Source organism: Metarhizium album (genome assembly GCF_000804445.1).
Source record: "Metarhizium album ARSEF 1941 chromosome Unknown scaffold_5, whole genome shotgun sequence".
Classification (NCBI taxonomy): domain Eukaryota; kingdom Fungi; phylum Ascomycota; class Sordariomycetes; order Hypocreales; family Clavicipitaceae; genus Metarhizium; species Metarhizium album.
In genome coordinates, this window is record NW_024467579.1 from 782439 (window position 1) to 799351 (window position 16913).

The following is a 16913-nucleotide window of genomic DNA, read 5'->3' on the forward strand; positions in this document are numbered from 1 at the left end:
TTTTGGAGAACATATAAGGGCTGACAGTGTATTTATACCGAGAGTATCCGCCAACCTGAGTGTTGGGGGTTGAGGAATCGACAACTATTGAAGCCATAAGTTACCTTGTTCTGTCTTAACAAGTCGCCCGTCACGTGTGTACGTAGGTTTGTATAATAGCATTGGAAGCATACTGTATCATTTCCATACGTGGCACTGTGGCGGTCTCTGTACACTGTCCGAGCTTTTCAGACATCCGCAGAGCGGCGGTGCCATCCGAAGCCATTTGCGAAGATGTTGATGAAGCAGGGCGAATATGCGCCACTGGCTTGGTGGAAGTCCAGATGTGGGGACGCCAGGACTCGACGGAGACTACGGGAGCACCTCGTCCCCGGCTCCTCGTTCCTTGGTGCGTTTGCAAACTGACGGACGGACAAATGCGAGCAGCCCGTCGCCGTCCAACAGAGGGCCATTTCCCCGCATTCTGGGGCTCCCGGCGTCGTGGGGTGACGTGCAAATGACCCAGCAACAAACTAGACGAGGCTGGGTGTTGCATTGAGCAACGGAGTCCACGTCAACTCGAATCGGAGGATTGAAAGACGGAAAGAATCCCAGCATGCTTTGGTGGCTGACGGGTGGTCGCGCGGTCTTGTTTAGGTACTTAGGTACGTTGGGCACATTAAGTGCCTGTCTTGTACCTACTAAGTACATAGGTACTTAACCTACTAAGAAGGTTCCTACTTAAGTAAGTTAGGTACTCAGGTGCCCTAGTGCTGGTACAGAGCATTTCCTACGGAGTGCTCCGTACCTGGGGATCGAGGGTACCTAGTAGATGCGCTAACTACTAGGTACCTACTTAGGTACGTACTTAAGCTGCAAGCCTGTTTCCCCACCATCGGCTGAAAATCCTCATCGGAATTTTCTGTAGCACATCAAAATCTCTGTTGCGTATGGATGCACTGTTTATTTCAGTTGTGTGGTTTGTGTGAGGCGTCAACCGTGTGTGCCTGCTGGTCTTTGCGCCGTCTGTTGGGCCGCCCGTGTTCATGCCGCTCTGCTTCACAGGTTAAATGAAGATGCAGATGCGTAAAGACAGACGGCTGCCGAATTCCATGGCCCAATTGCCGCAGAACCTCATCTCCGTCTCCGTGTTCCCTCCAGGTCTTTCCCCCCACCCCCCTACTTCACTTGATTTCTTAGTTATATTTCTCGTCTAGGGGCGGCTGACAGCTTCGGCTGCTCACCGTCCCGGGGCGTTCGTCGTATAAAGGCGCCGCCGCTCGCCGCCAGTCGACTTCCCACCAGAACCACATACAAAACATCCATCAGACAACATGGCCGTCGGCACACATGATGACGGCCCGGGAAGTGGCACCCTTCACGACGTCGGGATACAGCCAGCAGACAAAAAGGCCCTAGCCGCTGGGGACTGTGGCCATGATAGCCCGGATCCGTTCCAGACACACCGCAGCATCATCGAGGACGCGAGGGCGGCTGCTGCCAAAGAGCAAGGCATGACTCTCTGGCAAGGAATCAAGTTGTACCCCAAAGCTGTGGGCTGGAGCGTGTTGATATCCACCTGCATCGCCATGGAGGGCTATGATATCAGTTTGGTGAACAACTTTTGTGAGTTCGCGGACCCCGTCCCACGATGGCTTATCAGCGAGCTACGTCTGCGTCTCTGAAGACCTCGCCTCTGTCTGTCCACGATGCTTGGCTCTTCGCGACCCTCTAACTCTTGTCCCCCATGTAGATGCGTTCCCGCAGTTCACCAAAAAGTACGGCGAATATCAGCCAAAGTCCGGGACCTACGAAATCACTGCTCCGTGGCAGGCGGGCCTGAGTAACGTACGTCCAGCGCTTTTGCTGCTCCTTCTCGACTGCATGCAACGTAGCTCCAGTTCTCTTTCTTTGAATGAAGAGATAGGCATATACGGAGACGTTGACTAACAAGAGGAGCTAGGGTGCAATGGTGGGCGAAATCATTGGGCTCTTCATTAATGGCTATGTCTCGGAAAGGTTTGGTTACAGATATACGGTCATGACCTGTCTTGTCATGATAGCGGCTTTTACGGCCATATTCTTCACGGCTCCCAACGTGGAAACTCTTCTCGTCGCCGAAATTCTTTGCGGTATTCCATGGGGCATTTTCCAGACACTGGCCGTCACCTACGCCTCTGAGGTTTGCCCCGTTGCCTTGCGCGGATATCTCACCACATATGTCAACTTTTGTTGGGGACTCGGCCAGGAAGTCGGCATCGGTGTCATTCGCGCCATGCTCGCCCGTAGCGACGAATGGGCCTACCGTATACCCTACGCTTTGCAGTGGATGTGGCCGCTGCCCTTGTTCGTCGGCATATTCTTTGCCCCAGAATCACCGTGGTGGCTGGTACGCAGAGGTAGGACCCAAGAGGCCAAGAAGGCGCTTTTGCGCCTTACCAGCCTCAACCGGGAAACGAATTTCGATGCCGACGAGACAATTGCCATGATGGTGCACACGACTGCTCTGGAGGAGAAAATCACGGCCGGAGCCTCGTACTGGGACTGTTTCAAGGGAGTTGACTGGCGGAGAACCGAAATTGTTTGCATGACATGGGCGATTCAAAACCTGAGCGGAAATTCGTTTTCCAATTATTCGACCTACTTTTTAAGGCAGGCTGGACTGTCAGACAGCGATGCATACTCTTTTGCTCTTGGCCAGTACGCCATCAACATGGTTGGCGTGTTTGGGGCATGGGGCTTGATGACGGCGGGTATTGGACGAAGATCACTTTACCTCTATGGACTCTGCGGCCTTTGCACGATGCTCTTCCTCCTTGGATTCCTCGGCCTTGTGCCACACGACCACCGCCGAGCGGGGTCTCTTGCCACTGGCAGCATCATGATTGTTTGGGCCCTCTTCTACCAGTTGACGGTTGGAACTGTGTGCTATTCTCTTGTAACCGAACTATCGTCTCGTCGGCTCCAGATCAAGACAGTCGTGCTGGGAAGAAACCTCTAGTGAGTCCTTGCGTTTATAATTCGAGACGTACTCACTTCACTCTCTCGTCTGGGTTCAATGCGGGCTTTTTGGCACCTTTTTTTTTTTTTCCTTTATTACCCCAAGTCTCTTCAAAATCTCCAGCTAACCACGTCCTCTGCAGCAACATTGTTGGCATCATCAATAGCGTATTGACACCATACATGCTGAACCCAGGCGAGTGGAACTGGAGCAACTACGCGGGCTTCTTCTGGGTGAGTGCCGTCAATGCTGTCGTTTCGAAATGTTGCTGGCCATTGAATATGCTTTACTGATGAGGTTTCCTTTACAAAGGGGGGGATATGCTTCCTATGCATCGTCTACACGTACTTCCGTATCCCAGAACCTCGAGGTCGTACATTTGCAGAGCTGGACGTCTTATTCGAGCGCCGTGTTCCCGCTAGGGAATTTTCCCGCACAAGCGTAGATGTCTTCCACGAAACAGTCGAGGACGAGGTTTTGAACCAGTACGAAATCGATGTACATGGCAGGCAGGAGAAGAGCGGACGACTGGCATAGTAGTCCGGCTCGTGCAAGGTGAAGGACTGCCTAGAAAATACCCTGAACGGAAAGACAGACGCCTGCATCTATTGAACAGTCTTTACAATGATGCGAAGAAGCAGTCTCGACATGCGGGCCCGGCGAGCCACCCCTCCCCTCGCTAGCAAATTCCCGATACATGTACGGAGATCGAGCCAGCTTGCGCGGGCACTGGGCACGTGTACGGAGTAATCGAAAAGGTCAGTTGACCAGGAACTAGGTATGGAGTACTACAGCCAGGCAGGCGGCCGTTGGGTGCCAACCAAACTTCTCAAATCGCTCGGCAACTGCAACCGCTATGACAGGGGCGCGTTTTGGGCCCATCAACCCTTGAAATAGGGACTCGGGGGGGATGGTACGGAGTACCGTCTCGATGGTATCAGCGGGCGCGTGCGAGGTATCTTGTGTGGAAGCTGATCTTGACCATGTTGATCCGTTGGTAGGCTTGGCTTGGAATGCTCGCCTAGATGCGAGTGACGAATACTTTAAATAAGAACTCAGCTCTCTATAAGCGCCAGCGCCAAATGGATTGGACAGCCAGACCGCGTGCCGGCGGACTCGTGCAGTGCCCAGAACGTACTCTGGCGTTGCAAACCCGTTAATGATACTTTGGTGGCACTTGGGCCCGTCTTCTTGCCCGCTCCGGCGGCGCATGCATGTCAGTCAGTACTCTGTACTGGAAGTCAAGCAAAGCGTGCCGCATACGACCTTGTTGAGCACACATGTACATATCAAGACTCGGTTGTAGATAGCATGAGGTGAGGTGTGAGCAGGAGCAGGTGCAAATCCGAGGGTGGCCCCACTTTCCCAAGGAATTCCGAGGGCAGCTCCACCACAAATTACTAGCTAGGGTTAGGGTCGACGAGGTTGCTTGCTGAGAAGTGGAGCTACCGTCAGATTATTTGACCTGGACCTCCTTCGCTACAAGTAGTTATGTAGACTCCCTCAGAGCTCCCACACCAACTCGGCCTTTGCACTTCAACTTCGAAACTGAGCCTTTCGACAAACGCCTCTCTCCCTCCGTCACCCATTGACACCTCTGCACGACACAATGATGCTCTCGAGTCTTCGACTTGTCTCCAGGCAAGCTACCCGCCGACCTGCCTCTGCCTTTGCCAACTTTGCCGCCGTCCGCGCCGCGTCCACTTGGTCAGCCGTCCCTCAAGGTCCTCCTGTAAGTTTCCAGTTATTATTAGCCGTGACAGCGCAGCGCAGTGCTTTGCTTCCGTCCCAATTAAATGCTGGCTTCTTGTTGTTATTTGCTGTTTCTCTTTTTTGTACTAATGCCACCTCTTTACAGGATGTAAGTTGTGGTCAATGTCTGCGTTCAGATGACAATGTGCGCCGTAGGACAAGGTAGTGTCGCTGACAGGTCTTCTCTTGTTTATTCGTTCAGGCGATTCTCGGTGAGTCACTGTTCCGGCCTGTGGCCTTTTTCTAGCAGTCGATCATCATGGTCGTTCTAATCGTCTTCCTTCTTTTTCTGCAATTCAGGAATCACGGAAGCTTTCAAGGCCGACAAATCCGACAAGAAAATCAACCTGGGTATGTCTTGGCTCTGTACTTGGTCATCCGATCCGATCCCGGCATAAAATGACAATGGAATGATTGCCATGCGATATCTCCTCTCCTTCTTGGCGCAAATATAATAACAACCCCTGCCATCGGCGTACAGGCGTTGGCGCATATCGAGATGATCAGGGCAAACCCTACGTCTTGCCCTCCGTTCGCGAAGCCGAACAGAAGGTCATCAACGCCAAGTTGAACAAGGAATACGCTGGCATCACTGGCGTTGCCGAATTCCCTGCCCTGGCCGCTAAGCTGGCCTATGGTGCCAATTCACCTGTTCTGGATCGCGTTGCTGTTACCCAGTCCATTTCTGGCACTGGTGCTTTGCGCATCGGCGCCGCCTTCCTCCAGCGATTCTTCCCTGGCGACAAGAAGATCTACATCCCGACACCCTCGTGGGCCAATCACAAGGCCGTCTTCAGCGACTCTGGCCTCCAAGTTCAGCAGTACCGCTACTACAACAAGGATACCATCGGTCTCGACTTTGAGGGCATGGTTGCTGATATCAAGGCAGCTCCTAAGGGCAGCATCTTCCTCTTCCACGCCTGCGCCCACAATCCTACAGGTGTCGACCCTACTCCAGAGCAGTGGAAGCAAATTTCGGACGTTGTGAAGGCGCAAGCTCATTTCGCCTTTTTTGATATGGCTTATCAGGGCTTCGCCAGCGGTGACACTGACAAAGATGCCTTCGCTGTCCGCTATTTCGTTGAACAGGGCCATCAGATTGCTTTGTGCCAATCCTTCGCCAAGAACATGGTACGTGCCGCTCCTCACGCCATTCAGTTGCCGACCCTGCATCTGCCCTTGTGTTGCCCTGACTCTTGAGCTAATTCCGTATTCCCTTGGGTATCGCAGGGTCTCTATGGCGAGCGTGTCGGAGCCTTCTCCCTCGTCTGTGCCGACGCCACCGAGAAGAAGCGTGTCGACTCTCAGCTGAAAATTCTCATCCGCCCCTTGTACTCCAACCCCCCAATTCATGGTGCCCGTATCGCTACTGAGATCCTCAGCAGCCCCAAACTGTACAAGCAGTGGCTCAGCGAGGTCAAGGGCATGGCAGATCGCATCATCACCATGCGTGCTCTTCTCAAGGAAAACCTGGAGAAGCTGGGTTCTAAGCATGACTGGTCTCACATTACCAGCCAGATAGGCATGTTCGCGTACACTGGCATGACTGCTGAGGAGATGGATAAGCTTGCCAAAGAGTTCTCCGTCTACGCCACCAAGGATGGTCGCATTTCCGTAGCTGGCATCACCTCTGACAACGTTGGTCGACTCGCCGAAGCCATCTACAACGTCAAGGGCTAAGCTTACCTGTTCAAATCCCATCATTTGCCATGTAATTCCCCAACCCTTTTATATACTTCGCTACTGGCCCCTACTCTGCGCCGGATTTCATCTCGGGCGTTTAAAAAGGATGATGATGAGCGAGGATAAAGTCTTTGTCAGCGTGCAAGCCCACTCGTTGGACTAGGGCATAGTCGTTGTATCAGGTGTCTTTTCTTTTTGAAATCCGATATAACGTCCTGTATTGGTCATGAAGGTGGCTTGCAAATGTTATTGTAGTGGAGATATAGATGAGACAGCAAGCTCAGCAAGTTAAATCGAATGATTAACTTTATATTCCTGAATTACACAAGCCTTTAGCAGAAAAGGAGTCTCCCGTCGGTCACGCACGATTCATGTCATTTTGACTCATTGTTTAGTCTTTCGAGGTCTCTCTTTACGTCCTCCACTTGTATTTGCATCTCACGATATTCTCTTGCCAATTCCTTCATTGTCTTCTCCTTGGACCCATCTTTGCTCACTCCAACGCCATACTCTCCCAGTTCCGCCTGCAAGCCGCGAACTCGCTCGGCCGCGCGAACTTGGGCGTCTTTTAGGTGAGATAAATAGTGTCTCAGCGCCGTGACGGCTTCGGGTGAGTAAATTTCTTTGCTAAGCTTGGTAGACTCTGCTGTTGCGTCAAGTTCCATGCTCTGTGCTTCCAGGGATACGTCGAGGGCCCGCAGCTCAAGGCTTCTGGCGGCGACTCCGTGTTTCGACTCTAACGTCTGAATGGCTATTGTGAGAAATTGCGTGCAGGAGCTGATGAGCTCTGTCAACGAGGCCAATGCCTGTACCCTGTTAGACATGAGGCTGAGCTGCGCCTCGGACAGCTTGTCCCGAAGTGCCGCATGATCGGCCGCAAGAAAAGGGATATGGCGGTGGAGGTAAGATGGGTTTTTGTGTGGATGCGTAATCCGTACCAGGCCTAGTGCCGAGGCATGAAGATTGGCGGAAATAATAGCACCGAGTTGAGGCAGTAGAGACTCGAATTCTGAGAATGGTGGACTCGAAAGGACCAACGCTGCAGCATCACTATCGACAAGCTCGTCGCTGTCTACAAGCGATGGCAGAATAAGGAGAAGGTCTGTAAGCAGAGTAGACGGCTCTGCCAGGGGCGGCGTTTCGACTCTGGTTTCTGCTGCTTTGTCTGCTGATATGCTGTCATCTGGAGGCGATGCAGACGCGATAGCTTGCTGCAGTAGGTATTGCTTAGCGCAACGGCGACGTATTTTATTCAATTCCTGTTATAAGTCGGCAGCATTTATTGTCAATTAGCCCACGCTCGGATTGGCCGGTTTCCTTCCCATGGCTCAATATGCGTGTTTTTGACAGCTGGAGTAGGTCGAGGTCATAGTGTGAACGCGCCACGGAGGTGTCGTCGGATAAGCTCACCTGGCTAACGGCTTTACGCTCGTTGGCGTCAGGGTCATTCTTGGTAGATCCGTCCGGGTTGAGGATGTCATTTTTCAGTATCGAATATAGCTTCGCAAATTCGGGGTTTTCTCGCAGGACTTGTTCATCCACTGGGGGAAGCATCGCGAAGGACGGATCACGACAATCAGTCCAAATTTTCGAGGTTTAGCCCAGGCGTTGATTCCGCATGGCGGATTATGACAAATCGTTTATCCTTGTCGCTTTTACGTTGCCCCTATTGCTCTGCTGATGATACGATGCTGGCAGGAGTGGATGATAATGCAGTAGACTGGTGGGGGGAAGTTAACTGATGCGAAACAAACAACGATAAGAGAGTGGTTCCGTGATTTCTACGGTACCCTCACGTCAACAAGGCCACTCTCGAGGATGATACAATGTAAATCTTGGGGGCTGGCTTCCATCAGATAGGACTCAAGGGGTGCAATCACGAAGAAGCCCGTCGTCCCACGGTGACGATCGACAAGAGCTTGGCAAAAGTGGGGCACAGATCTCGGGGCTCTAGCTGCTCGCCAAAGCTCCACGCAGTCACCTGATGCCTGAGCTTCCCGGAAGGACGGACTAATACTTGTCCGGCTCCAACGACGAACTGCTAGAGTTACTCGAATTTTGCCTGGTATCGGCAGCCAGAGGTAGTTTGACCTTGAAATTCCACCCGGCTCAGCCCCAATGCCTCGATCATAGGTAAAAGAGCCTCGGAATTGCGGCCTCTATTTGTAGCTGCGACACTCCCGGCCCTCTAATCTCTATCCCCGCCTCACAATGCCCGCAACTACCATCAGACCCGTTCGGCGACTCGCGGCTCTCCTGTCTTCAAGATGTCAGTCAGCATTATCCTCGTCTACTTCCCCAGCTTCTTCTCGTCCCTGCCGCACAACCAGCTCGTTGATTCCCCAACAAATGGGCAGCTACAACAACTGTGCATCTTCGCCAAAGCATTTCTCAGCGACGGCGTTTCAACAGACAAAAACCATCAAACCTCATCGCCTGCCCTCAAATTTGATCCCTCCCTACCCATATGGGGAGCGCCGTGTGTACAAACAATCTAACCGCGGTCTTTACGGCAACGCTCGAATTCGCTTTGGTAACAATGTTGCAGAAAAGCACAACAACAAGTCGCGCCGATTTTGGCGACCGAACATTCACGCCAAGACTTTCTTCTCGCCCTCCTTGGGTGCTCGTGTTAAGACGCGTCTAACACTGCGTGTACTGAAGACTATTCGCAGGGAAGGGGGCATCGAGAACTACCTCCTGAAGAGCAAGCCTGCCCGGATCAAGGAGCTTGGGCCAGGCGGCTGGAATCTACGCTGGATTCTCATGCAGACCCTGGCCGTTCAACAACGCTTAAATGAGCAGAGAATTGAACTGGGGCTAGAACCGAGGGAAATCGAGTCCCGAGACGATATAATTCATTTTGCTCTGGATTATGCCACTCCTGGTCCGCTGAACATGCGAAGTCGGGCCACTCTGAAGGAGATGCAAGCTTCCATAGTAGACACCTTCGTTCTGGGAGATGACAGCTTGGCTAATTTTGAAGGTGTGGAGGAGTTGTCTGACGAAGAGGAGCAAAAATTACTCAGTGGTTCTGAAGATTTTGATGGGTCGCCTGCTCCGAGCGGGAGGCAAATAGTATGAGCTTCAAATCATGTAATTCGATTCCTTGTATTTGAATCACACGCCTTTATGTACTACATACGAGCCATCACTTTCTAAGGAAGACATCTCACACACAAAAAATACGCCCTTTATTTACTGTTATTACTTTTGCCTCAACACAAGAAAATTGATGTCGGGTATATTTAGCTTTTTTAAAATCGCAAGTCCCAGCCAATCTGCGGTCCAAGTCTCGGAAGCTCCTCGGCAACACTTTGCACGTCCTTGTCGCCACGGCCGCTGAGGCAAATGACGAGATCTTCATCCTTCTTCATAGTCTTGGCTAATTCGATGGCACCATAAATTCCATGGGCTGACTCAAGAGCTGGGATGATTCCCTCCAATTGGCTCAGCAGCCGGAAAGCCTGGAAGGCTTGTGCATCTGTGGCTGCAATAAACTTGGCCCTCTCATTATCCTTCCAAGAGCTGAGTTCAGGACCAACTCCTGGATAGTCGAGGCCGGCCGATACAGAATGGGTCTCGGAAATCTGGCCATTCTTGTCTTGAAGGACGTACGTACGTACTCCGTGAAGGACACCCTTGGATCCTCCGGTCAGAGTGGCGCTGTGTCTTTCCGTGTCTATACCATCACCGCCAGCTTCAACCCCAATCAGCTTGACAGTGGGATCGTTTGAAAAGGGATAAAACATGCCGACAGCATTGCTGCCACCTCCTACACAGGCCACCACTGCGTCGGGCAGCTTTTGTCGCTTCTCCATCATTTGCTTCTTGGTTTCCTTACCAATCACGGATTGGAAAGTTCTGACGATGGTTGGGAATGGGTGTGGCCCAATTGCAGAGCCTATGATGTAGTGCGTGGTATCAAGTTCGATGACCCATGCTCGGAGGGCTTCGTTCACCGCATCCCGAAGAGTCTTGCTACCAGCTTCTACAGCAACCACCTTTGCGCCCAGCAATCGCATGCGAAATACATTCAGAGCTTGGCGACGGACATCTTCCTAATATGTCCGTAAGTCAAAGATTCGACACCCCGAGTCAGAAAACTTACTGCGCCCATGTATACCGTGCACTCCATGCCAAACTTGGCACAAACTGTTGCTGTCGCAACACCATGTTGACCAGCTCCGGTCTCTGCGATAATTTTGGTCTTGCCTAAGCGCCTTGCGAGCAGCAATTGACCTAGGGCGTTGTTGATCTTGTGGCTGCCAGTGTGGTTGAGATCCTCCCTCTTGAGCCAGATATTGGCACCCCCCGCATGCTCGGTTAGTCTCTCAGCCAGATGAAGCCGTGACGGTCGCCCCATGTAGTCGTAGTAGGATCTGTACTCCTCCCAGAATGCAGTATCATCCTTGATCTTGTTAAATCCCTCCTCTAGCTGGGAAAGGCAATCCATCAAACTCTCGGGAACGTATTGACCCCCGAACTCGCCAAATTTGTCGGGAATCTTGCCATGGAGAGCAGCAAGTTGCGAAATTAAAATGCTGTCTTGCTCAGCCGTAAGTCGATCTTGGTCGGTTACAACAGCGTTGACTGTCACAGTACTTCCACTAGGACCCTTGGCGCCACTGACAGCTTCGACGACTCCAACCTCTCGAGTTGCATCGTCTTGTGGCAGAGCATCTCTTCCGCACAGGTCCGCGCAGTACTGCTCGACGTCCTTTGGGCCGTGGCCGGGAGCAGCTCTCTGCAGGGTGGTAATAATCTGACTTCCAACAACAACTCCGTCAGCAATGTTGGCGACGCTAAGGAAATGATCACGTGTGCTAACGCCGAAGCCAACAGCGGCAGGTTTATTCCCACTGTATTTCTTGACACGTTCGAGGAGAGCAGGCAAATTGGCGCTCAGCGATCCTGAGGCTCCAGTGACGCCTTGCCGTGATACAACATAGATGAAAGAGTCAGCCAGCTGACATAGAATCTTCATCCTTGCATCAGATGTTGCAGGTGCAATAAGCGGAACGTACGATAGGCTGTCAAGCGCGATTCCAAGTTAGCCATCATGGACGGGACTGCGAAAAGCATGAAGGCATATGACGTTGTTCGTAAGAAGACTAAACTCGCAAATTTGGGAAATGTGACTGACCTCCCCTTGGTGCAAAGTTTTCTGAAGGAGACGGCCTCTTCCGGCGGTAGATCGACGACAAGAAAGCCATTGACGCCAGCTTCTTGGCAGTCCCTCAACAGACGTTCTTCGCCATACCGCAACAGCGGGTTGTAGTATCCCATCAGAAGCACCGGCGCCTGCAAACCTCGTCCACGGGCATTCTTTATCATGGAAAGTGTTGTCTCGATAGTGACGCCGTGCTCAAGGGCAACCTAACCAGGTTAGCCATGGGTGCCTGTAATGGCGTCGATGCTTGGGGGAATGCACTGTATTGGCGGTCTGAATAGTCGGACCGTCTGCGATTGGGTCTGTAAAAGGAACACCAAGCTCGATAATATCTAAGGACGAGGGCGGCGCAACAAATGTCAGAGTTCAATCGATTACGCAACGCGGGGCAAGGCTGTTTGGCTGGTTTACGTACTAGAGCCGCCTTTTTCCATGGACAACAAGATATCGGGGGTGTCCTCAGGTCGAGGGAAGCCTGCTGTGACATACGTCACAAGCGCGGCCTGTTTTATCAGAGTTGTGTCAATAGAAAGATGGGCAGGCGAGAAGTCATGACTCCGGCCCGGTACCGGCGCCATGGCCCCGCGATGAGGGGAAGGGATCTGACCTTGTTTTGTGCCTTGCAGCGCTGGAACGTTTGCTTAATGACATCCATGACGGAATTGAATGCGCGATCAAAGATGCTATGACAATTTCGTCAAGAATCAAGGGGAGATAGATGGAATCCCGACAGCTGGTGGGCGTTGGCAGCTTTTATGTTCAAGTGGGGACTTGGGGGAAAAGTTGCATGTTCACGTCAAGTCTGGTGCTGCCAGAAGCGGCCCCACAGAACCTGGTTGGTTAATGCATGCACATGCACATACTACATGCATTAAATTGATGCCTGGCAGAATTGCCCTATTGGTACGGAGTATGAGGCATGCCCGCCGCCGCCCACCAAGGTACCTGATTACGTATGAATCGAACGTCTTCAAGTCCTGTATTCCTGCTTATTGTACTCCAAACTCTGCTGATGATACTTGATGCAAAGGAAAAGTTTACCGTCGGCCCATGTTTGTCTTCCCTAGGCTGAGCCGCCTAGCAGGTCTAGCAGTCAGTCATTAGTTGCTTCCCTCCAACATGCGAGATCCCGCATTTGCATATCTGCACCTGCAGCTTGGGGTCCACATTTCCGGACTTGCCTAAAGGGGAAAGCTAGCCTGGGTCCCAATGTGAGATCCGTCCAACGGGATCGGCGGTTTTTATTTAGCATCAGTTTACTGAGGTGCAATGAATCAGATTTCTCACCTGATTCCGTATACCGTAGTAGTAATTAGGCAAAGCATGATTGAATCGGTGGCCGACGTAGAGTGATTGAATGGCACGTTGGCAAGCAAGCTCAGGCCTGGCTACAGCTTCCCGCTTTGCCGCTTTAATGTGAGCAAATAGTCGATGTAAAAATGTGGCTCACACCTCTCATGTCCCTAGAGGGGTTCATTTAAAAAGTCCAGTCATGAGCCTTAAATAAACCTAATAACTAGTATATGACAAGCACAACTTGTTTACACGAAAAACTTCCAATATAGTGTTTCAGCAGTCACAGGGACTGGTGAGGAAGAATATAAGCCCGGCATACCTCCCCCTTTGCCTACCCCTAGGTCAACATTTCGTTGGCATCAGGGTCTTGTTCATCATGTTCTGCAACCCAACACCAGCGGCCTTCCTGGTGTCCCGTTGATTCTCGATTCGGCACAAATTGACGATGCAGTGCCAAGAGCTGGAAAATTAAAGTACGTGGAAATCCCTCATCTAAGTCTAACATATGTTTTCCTTGATCTATTGTACAGTACATTTATGGACTCTGTGATGCTCCTCGGAGGGAGTACGCTGTTCAGTAACGATGCTTTGAGTCATAGTTGTTGAATGAGTGTTGTTGCTGGTACGCATCGGAATGCCCACCATGTGCATCTTCCATTTTCTCGCCACGACCATTGTAGCATCCAGATGAGCCCGAGAAACCTGTATGCGGTTCATATTCGTCATTATCTTTCCCAGCGTGCCGGAAGTCATCGGATTCGGAATCTCGGCCACCAAAGACCATACCAGCCAGAGCTCGGATCAGTCCGATCAACACGACTATGATATAAACAAGGAGGATACCGGCGGATATCAAAGCCTCCTTGGTTATGCCTTTCAAGAGCCAGTTTGTGACCCTGTTAACAGCCCCTGACACCTCATTGGTGGTTACCGAGGACGGCGAGGCAAGGAAACTTTGAAGGCCCGAGTCTCCACCCAGGCTCTTCTGAGCACCAAGGCTGAACGTGTTGTTGTCAAATAATGGGAAGTCAACGCGAGCATGATCGTGGACCCAGGTCAATCCCTTTTGCACGGCCTCAATCTTGATACCAATAACACAATGCAGGACCGATTGAATAGGTTTGAGAAGAATTGTTCCATTGAAGACCGTCTCGAGGCCCTTATTCAAACCACCAAGAAAGACATTTATCGTGTTATTGACAGCGCCGGTGGCATTCGTCACGTATTTCAGAACGTCGTTGTTTATGTCATCATTGAGCCCTTTGACAACTCCGTTCGCATCATTCGCCCAATTTGCTGAGATGTTGTTAATCTTTGCCACGACCTCATCTGCAAATTCTCCAATTTCCTTTGTCAGCTCTGGGACCTCCTTCTGAACTGCTTTCAGGATGAGAAATTGACAGGCGCATGAGAAGAGTCCAGCAATAGCAAGCGACAGGACAAAGATTGCTGGTCCGGACGTAGCGTACGCAAGACACCATCTGGTGAGAACCCTGCGCCTGCGGCTCATTTTAGACGTCATTTTGATGCCAAGGAGAGCCGTAGTTGGTCTTGATGCTATGTAGGAAACATCCATGGCATCCCACTCATCATTCAGCCTATTCTTTTCTATGAGTCTGGCTGCCTTTTCTTGTCGCCGCCACCGCCGGATCTCCATCCAAGCCATGGGTGCCATGGCCGCGACAGCAAGCGAGGATAATACAATGACGAACAAGACTCTGGCTTTATGAATAAGTTCAAATAACTTGTCGAAAAAGCCGTTCAGTTTGTCGTTGTTGGAGCAGAATTTAAGTTGCTCTTTCTTCGCCAAGGGGAATATGGTCTCATTGAACTTGTAATTGCTAAGGCTCTTGTTCAGTGCTTCTCGGACAAAGTTGAATGGTATGGAGATTGCCCGTTTGGTCAGATTCTGTACTCCCTCGAAATCTGGCAGGTCCTTATTCAGTTTCTGCACATCTGTGACGAATTGTGTTGAGTCGAGATGGAACCCCTTCAACTTCTCGACTGGTTTGGTGAAATCAATGGAGGGTAGATTGATGTTGAACTTGCTGAAAATGGAATTTTGAATTCCATCCTTTATCTTGCCAACTGCTTTCTGTAATCCGCCGGCTATTTCTTGAATCTCGCCTGTGGCTCCGTCGATAACCTTGTTGAAAGCTGCTGTGGCGTCTTTGGTCACAGACGCGACAACTTCCAAGCTAGCATGAACCAGAGCCGTGATGAGACAGACATAAGTTGCAGTAAGAAAGTTGATGTACCATACTATGATTGCCTCGACACCTTGTATTATCAAATCCAGCACCTTGACCATGGCATGCACGGCCTTTTCAATGCTGGACGCAGCAAGGCGATTGACACCGGCGGAGAAGTAATGAGGCATGGATGCCATCGCGCTTCCTACATCTTCTACCTTGGTACAGGCAGCCAGGGCCTTGGCCTTTGCATCTTCGACATTGTCAGTCAGTTGAGCAAGTAGGAGAATGATCCGGACCAGAACCAAGAGCAAAAGAATTGTCCAACGATTAAGCCATATTTGGGAGAGCCGAGAGCTGAGGCCCAAATACGGTGTTGTAGATTTCGTTGTGCGGCTTGGCGAGCTGGCCGCTTTTTGTGTCTCTGACAGTTCGACGGAGTGGGCATGAAGAGAGCTTGGCACATTGGGGTAGTTGGCTGTGGAACTCTGGTTCTCAGGGAACAACATCCTGGCCCCATCCGTATTGGTTCGAGTTGCTTTTGAAGAAAACAGAAGAAAGTGTGATTCCTCAGTAGCTAGAAGAAGTGGGAAGACCGAGAATATGTGCGGACGGAGCTCTGCGATGGTTCCCGTGTGATGCGTCCGGTTGTAAGGGACGATGCAAGTGAAAGTAGAGTCGGGCAAAATGTACGATGAGCTTTGAAAGGAAGACAGTTGATGAACAGCAAGGAAAATCCAACGACGGACAGTTGAAGAAAACAATGAAGTGCATCCGAGGTCATAAAAAATGAAAAGAAAGAGAAATGTGCCAATAATCAGTTCGTGTACTCACTCCGTCATGTTCATCGTGCAAGAACGTAAAGTACCTAGGCACAAAGAAGTGAGAAGAATCTACGCATGCAAACGAAAGAGAGGTAAAGAGGAAAACGAGGACAATAAGCCATCGACGAATTCACACAACTACCTACCTGACTCCTCTAATATGGCTGTGCCCACTGAGTAATTTGGTAGGTTGATTCGCCTTTCAAACCAAACGCTCTTACACTGGTGCTCCGTATACTTTGGCCGCTTGGGAGGACTTGGTACGTTACTACATGCGCACGCAGTAAGTTACCTGACAGGTAGTAGTAGTATTTGCGGCCCAGCGCTTACAGTGGGGCCGTGCTGCCGTTAACCGCTGTGCGTTGATGAAGATGGTCCAGTGAGGTCACATTTCGGTGGGTGACGGGGTTATTTCTCAAACAGACATGAGCGCCAACGTTGAGAAATAGAAAAGGCTACCCGGATATTGGCCTAGGCGGGGCCTCGTCCAGAGGTCCTCGCCTGTTGCTCGATTTGAAACGTGTCGCGCTGTGTGGCATTGTCCAGCAACATGGGCAGTCAACGAACTTGTCAAATCCTATTGTTGTGCTCCATTTGTACAATACCAAGGTCGAAGAACATTGAACCGACAATAGCATGGGCGCAAGTGCCTATGTGCATAAAGACGCAGTGACTGAGAACAAAGAAGGGCATTCAAGCATAAAAGAGCAACGCTTTGATGCATCCAAGCAGCACTGAACAGGCCCAGCAACTTCGTCGAGGTCTCTCTGGTCTGGTCCGCTTCGCTTGCAACATTGAAAGCCAACCAGGCGCAGAAGGCCGCATCTGTTGCGACCAGCTGCCATGGCCCGTGACCAACCAGTCTAGACTACCGTTGACCTGCTGCCACTGGTTCGTGGCAACATCTGCAGAGCGCCGCCAGTTGAAGTCCAGGCATCTGCAGTGGGGAACCCGTGACGCCCAAGTTCTGGTCGACTGGTTTCATTAGACGCCTACTCCGTAGGAAGCCACCA

At 51.2% G+C, this 16913-nt stretch overlaps 6 protein-coding genes across 6 annotated transcripts; 3 read left to right on the top strand and 3 right to left on the bottom strand.

Moving 5' to 3' along the window:
* Window positions 1–1313: 1313 nt before the first annotated feature.
* Window positions 1314–3517, top strand: MAM_02947 (Sugar/inositol transporter; the record flags this gene model as incomplete). The annotated part of the gene is made up of 5 exons (XM_040821746.1): window positions 1314–1605; window positions 1733–1827; window positions 1943–2979; window positions 3123–3213; window positions 3293–3517. The coding sequence occupies 5 exons, from the start codon at window positions 1314–1316 to the stop codon at window positions 3515–3517; spliced, it is 1740 nt and encodes a 579-aa protein (XP_040680315.1).
* A 1072-nt stretch (window positions 3518–4589) lies between these two features.
* MAM_02948 (Aspartate/other aminotransferase) lies at window positions 4590–6412 on the top strand (the record flags this gene model as incomplete). Its single annotated transcript, XM_040821747.1, has 5 exons — window positions 4590–4712; window positions 4935–4944; window positions 5033–5083; window positions 5214–5863; window positions 5963–6412. 5 exons carry the CDS (start codon window positions 4590–4592, stop codon window positions 6410–6412), a joined length of 1284 nt encoding a protein of 427 aa, XP_040680316.1.
* Window positions 6413–6789: 377 nt separating this feature from the next.
* MAM_02949 (uncharacterized protein) lies at window positions 6790–7969 on the bottom strand (the record flags this gene model as incomplete). Its single annotated transcript, XM_040821748.1, has 2 exons — window positions 6790–7674; window positions 7826–7969. 2 exons carry the CDS (start codon window positions 7967–7969, stop codon window positions 6790–6792), a joined length of 1029 nt encoding a protein of 342 aa, XP_040680317.1.
* Window positions 7970–8764: 795 nt separating this feature from the next.
* MAM_02950 (50S ribosomal protein L24) lies at window positions 8765–9499 on the top strand (the record flags this gene model as incomplete). The annotated part of the gene is made up of 1 exon (XM_040821749.1): window positions 8765–9499. One exon carries the CDS (start codon window positions 8765–8767, stop codon window positions 9497–9499), a length of 735 nt encoding a protein of 244 aa, XP_040680318.1.
* A 173-nt stretch (window positions 9500–9672) lies between these two features.
* On the bottom strand, window positions 9673–12243 carry MAM_02951 (Tryptophan synthase, beta chain; the record flags this gene model as incomplete). The annotated part of the gene is made up of 6 exons (XM_040821750.1): window positions 9673–10476; window positions 10527–11347; window positions 11443–11794; window positions 11850–11920; window positions 12004–12091; window positions 12196–12243. The coding sequence occupies 6 exons, from the start codon at window positions 12241–12243 to the stop codon at window positions 9673–9675; spliced, it is 2184 nt and encodes a 727-aa protein (XP_040680319.1).
* A 1215-nt stretch (window positions 12244–13458) lies between these two features.
* On the bottom strand, window positions 13459–15585 carry MAM_02952 (uncharacterized protein; the record flags this gene model as incomplete). Its single annotated transcript, XM_040821751.1, has 1 exon — window positions 13459–15585. One exon carries the CDS (start codon window positions 15583–15585, stop codon window positions 13459–13461), a length of 2127 nt encoding a protein of 708 aa, XP_040680320.1.
* Window positions 15586–16913: the final 1328 nt, after the last annotated feature.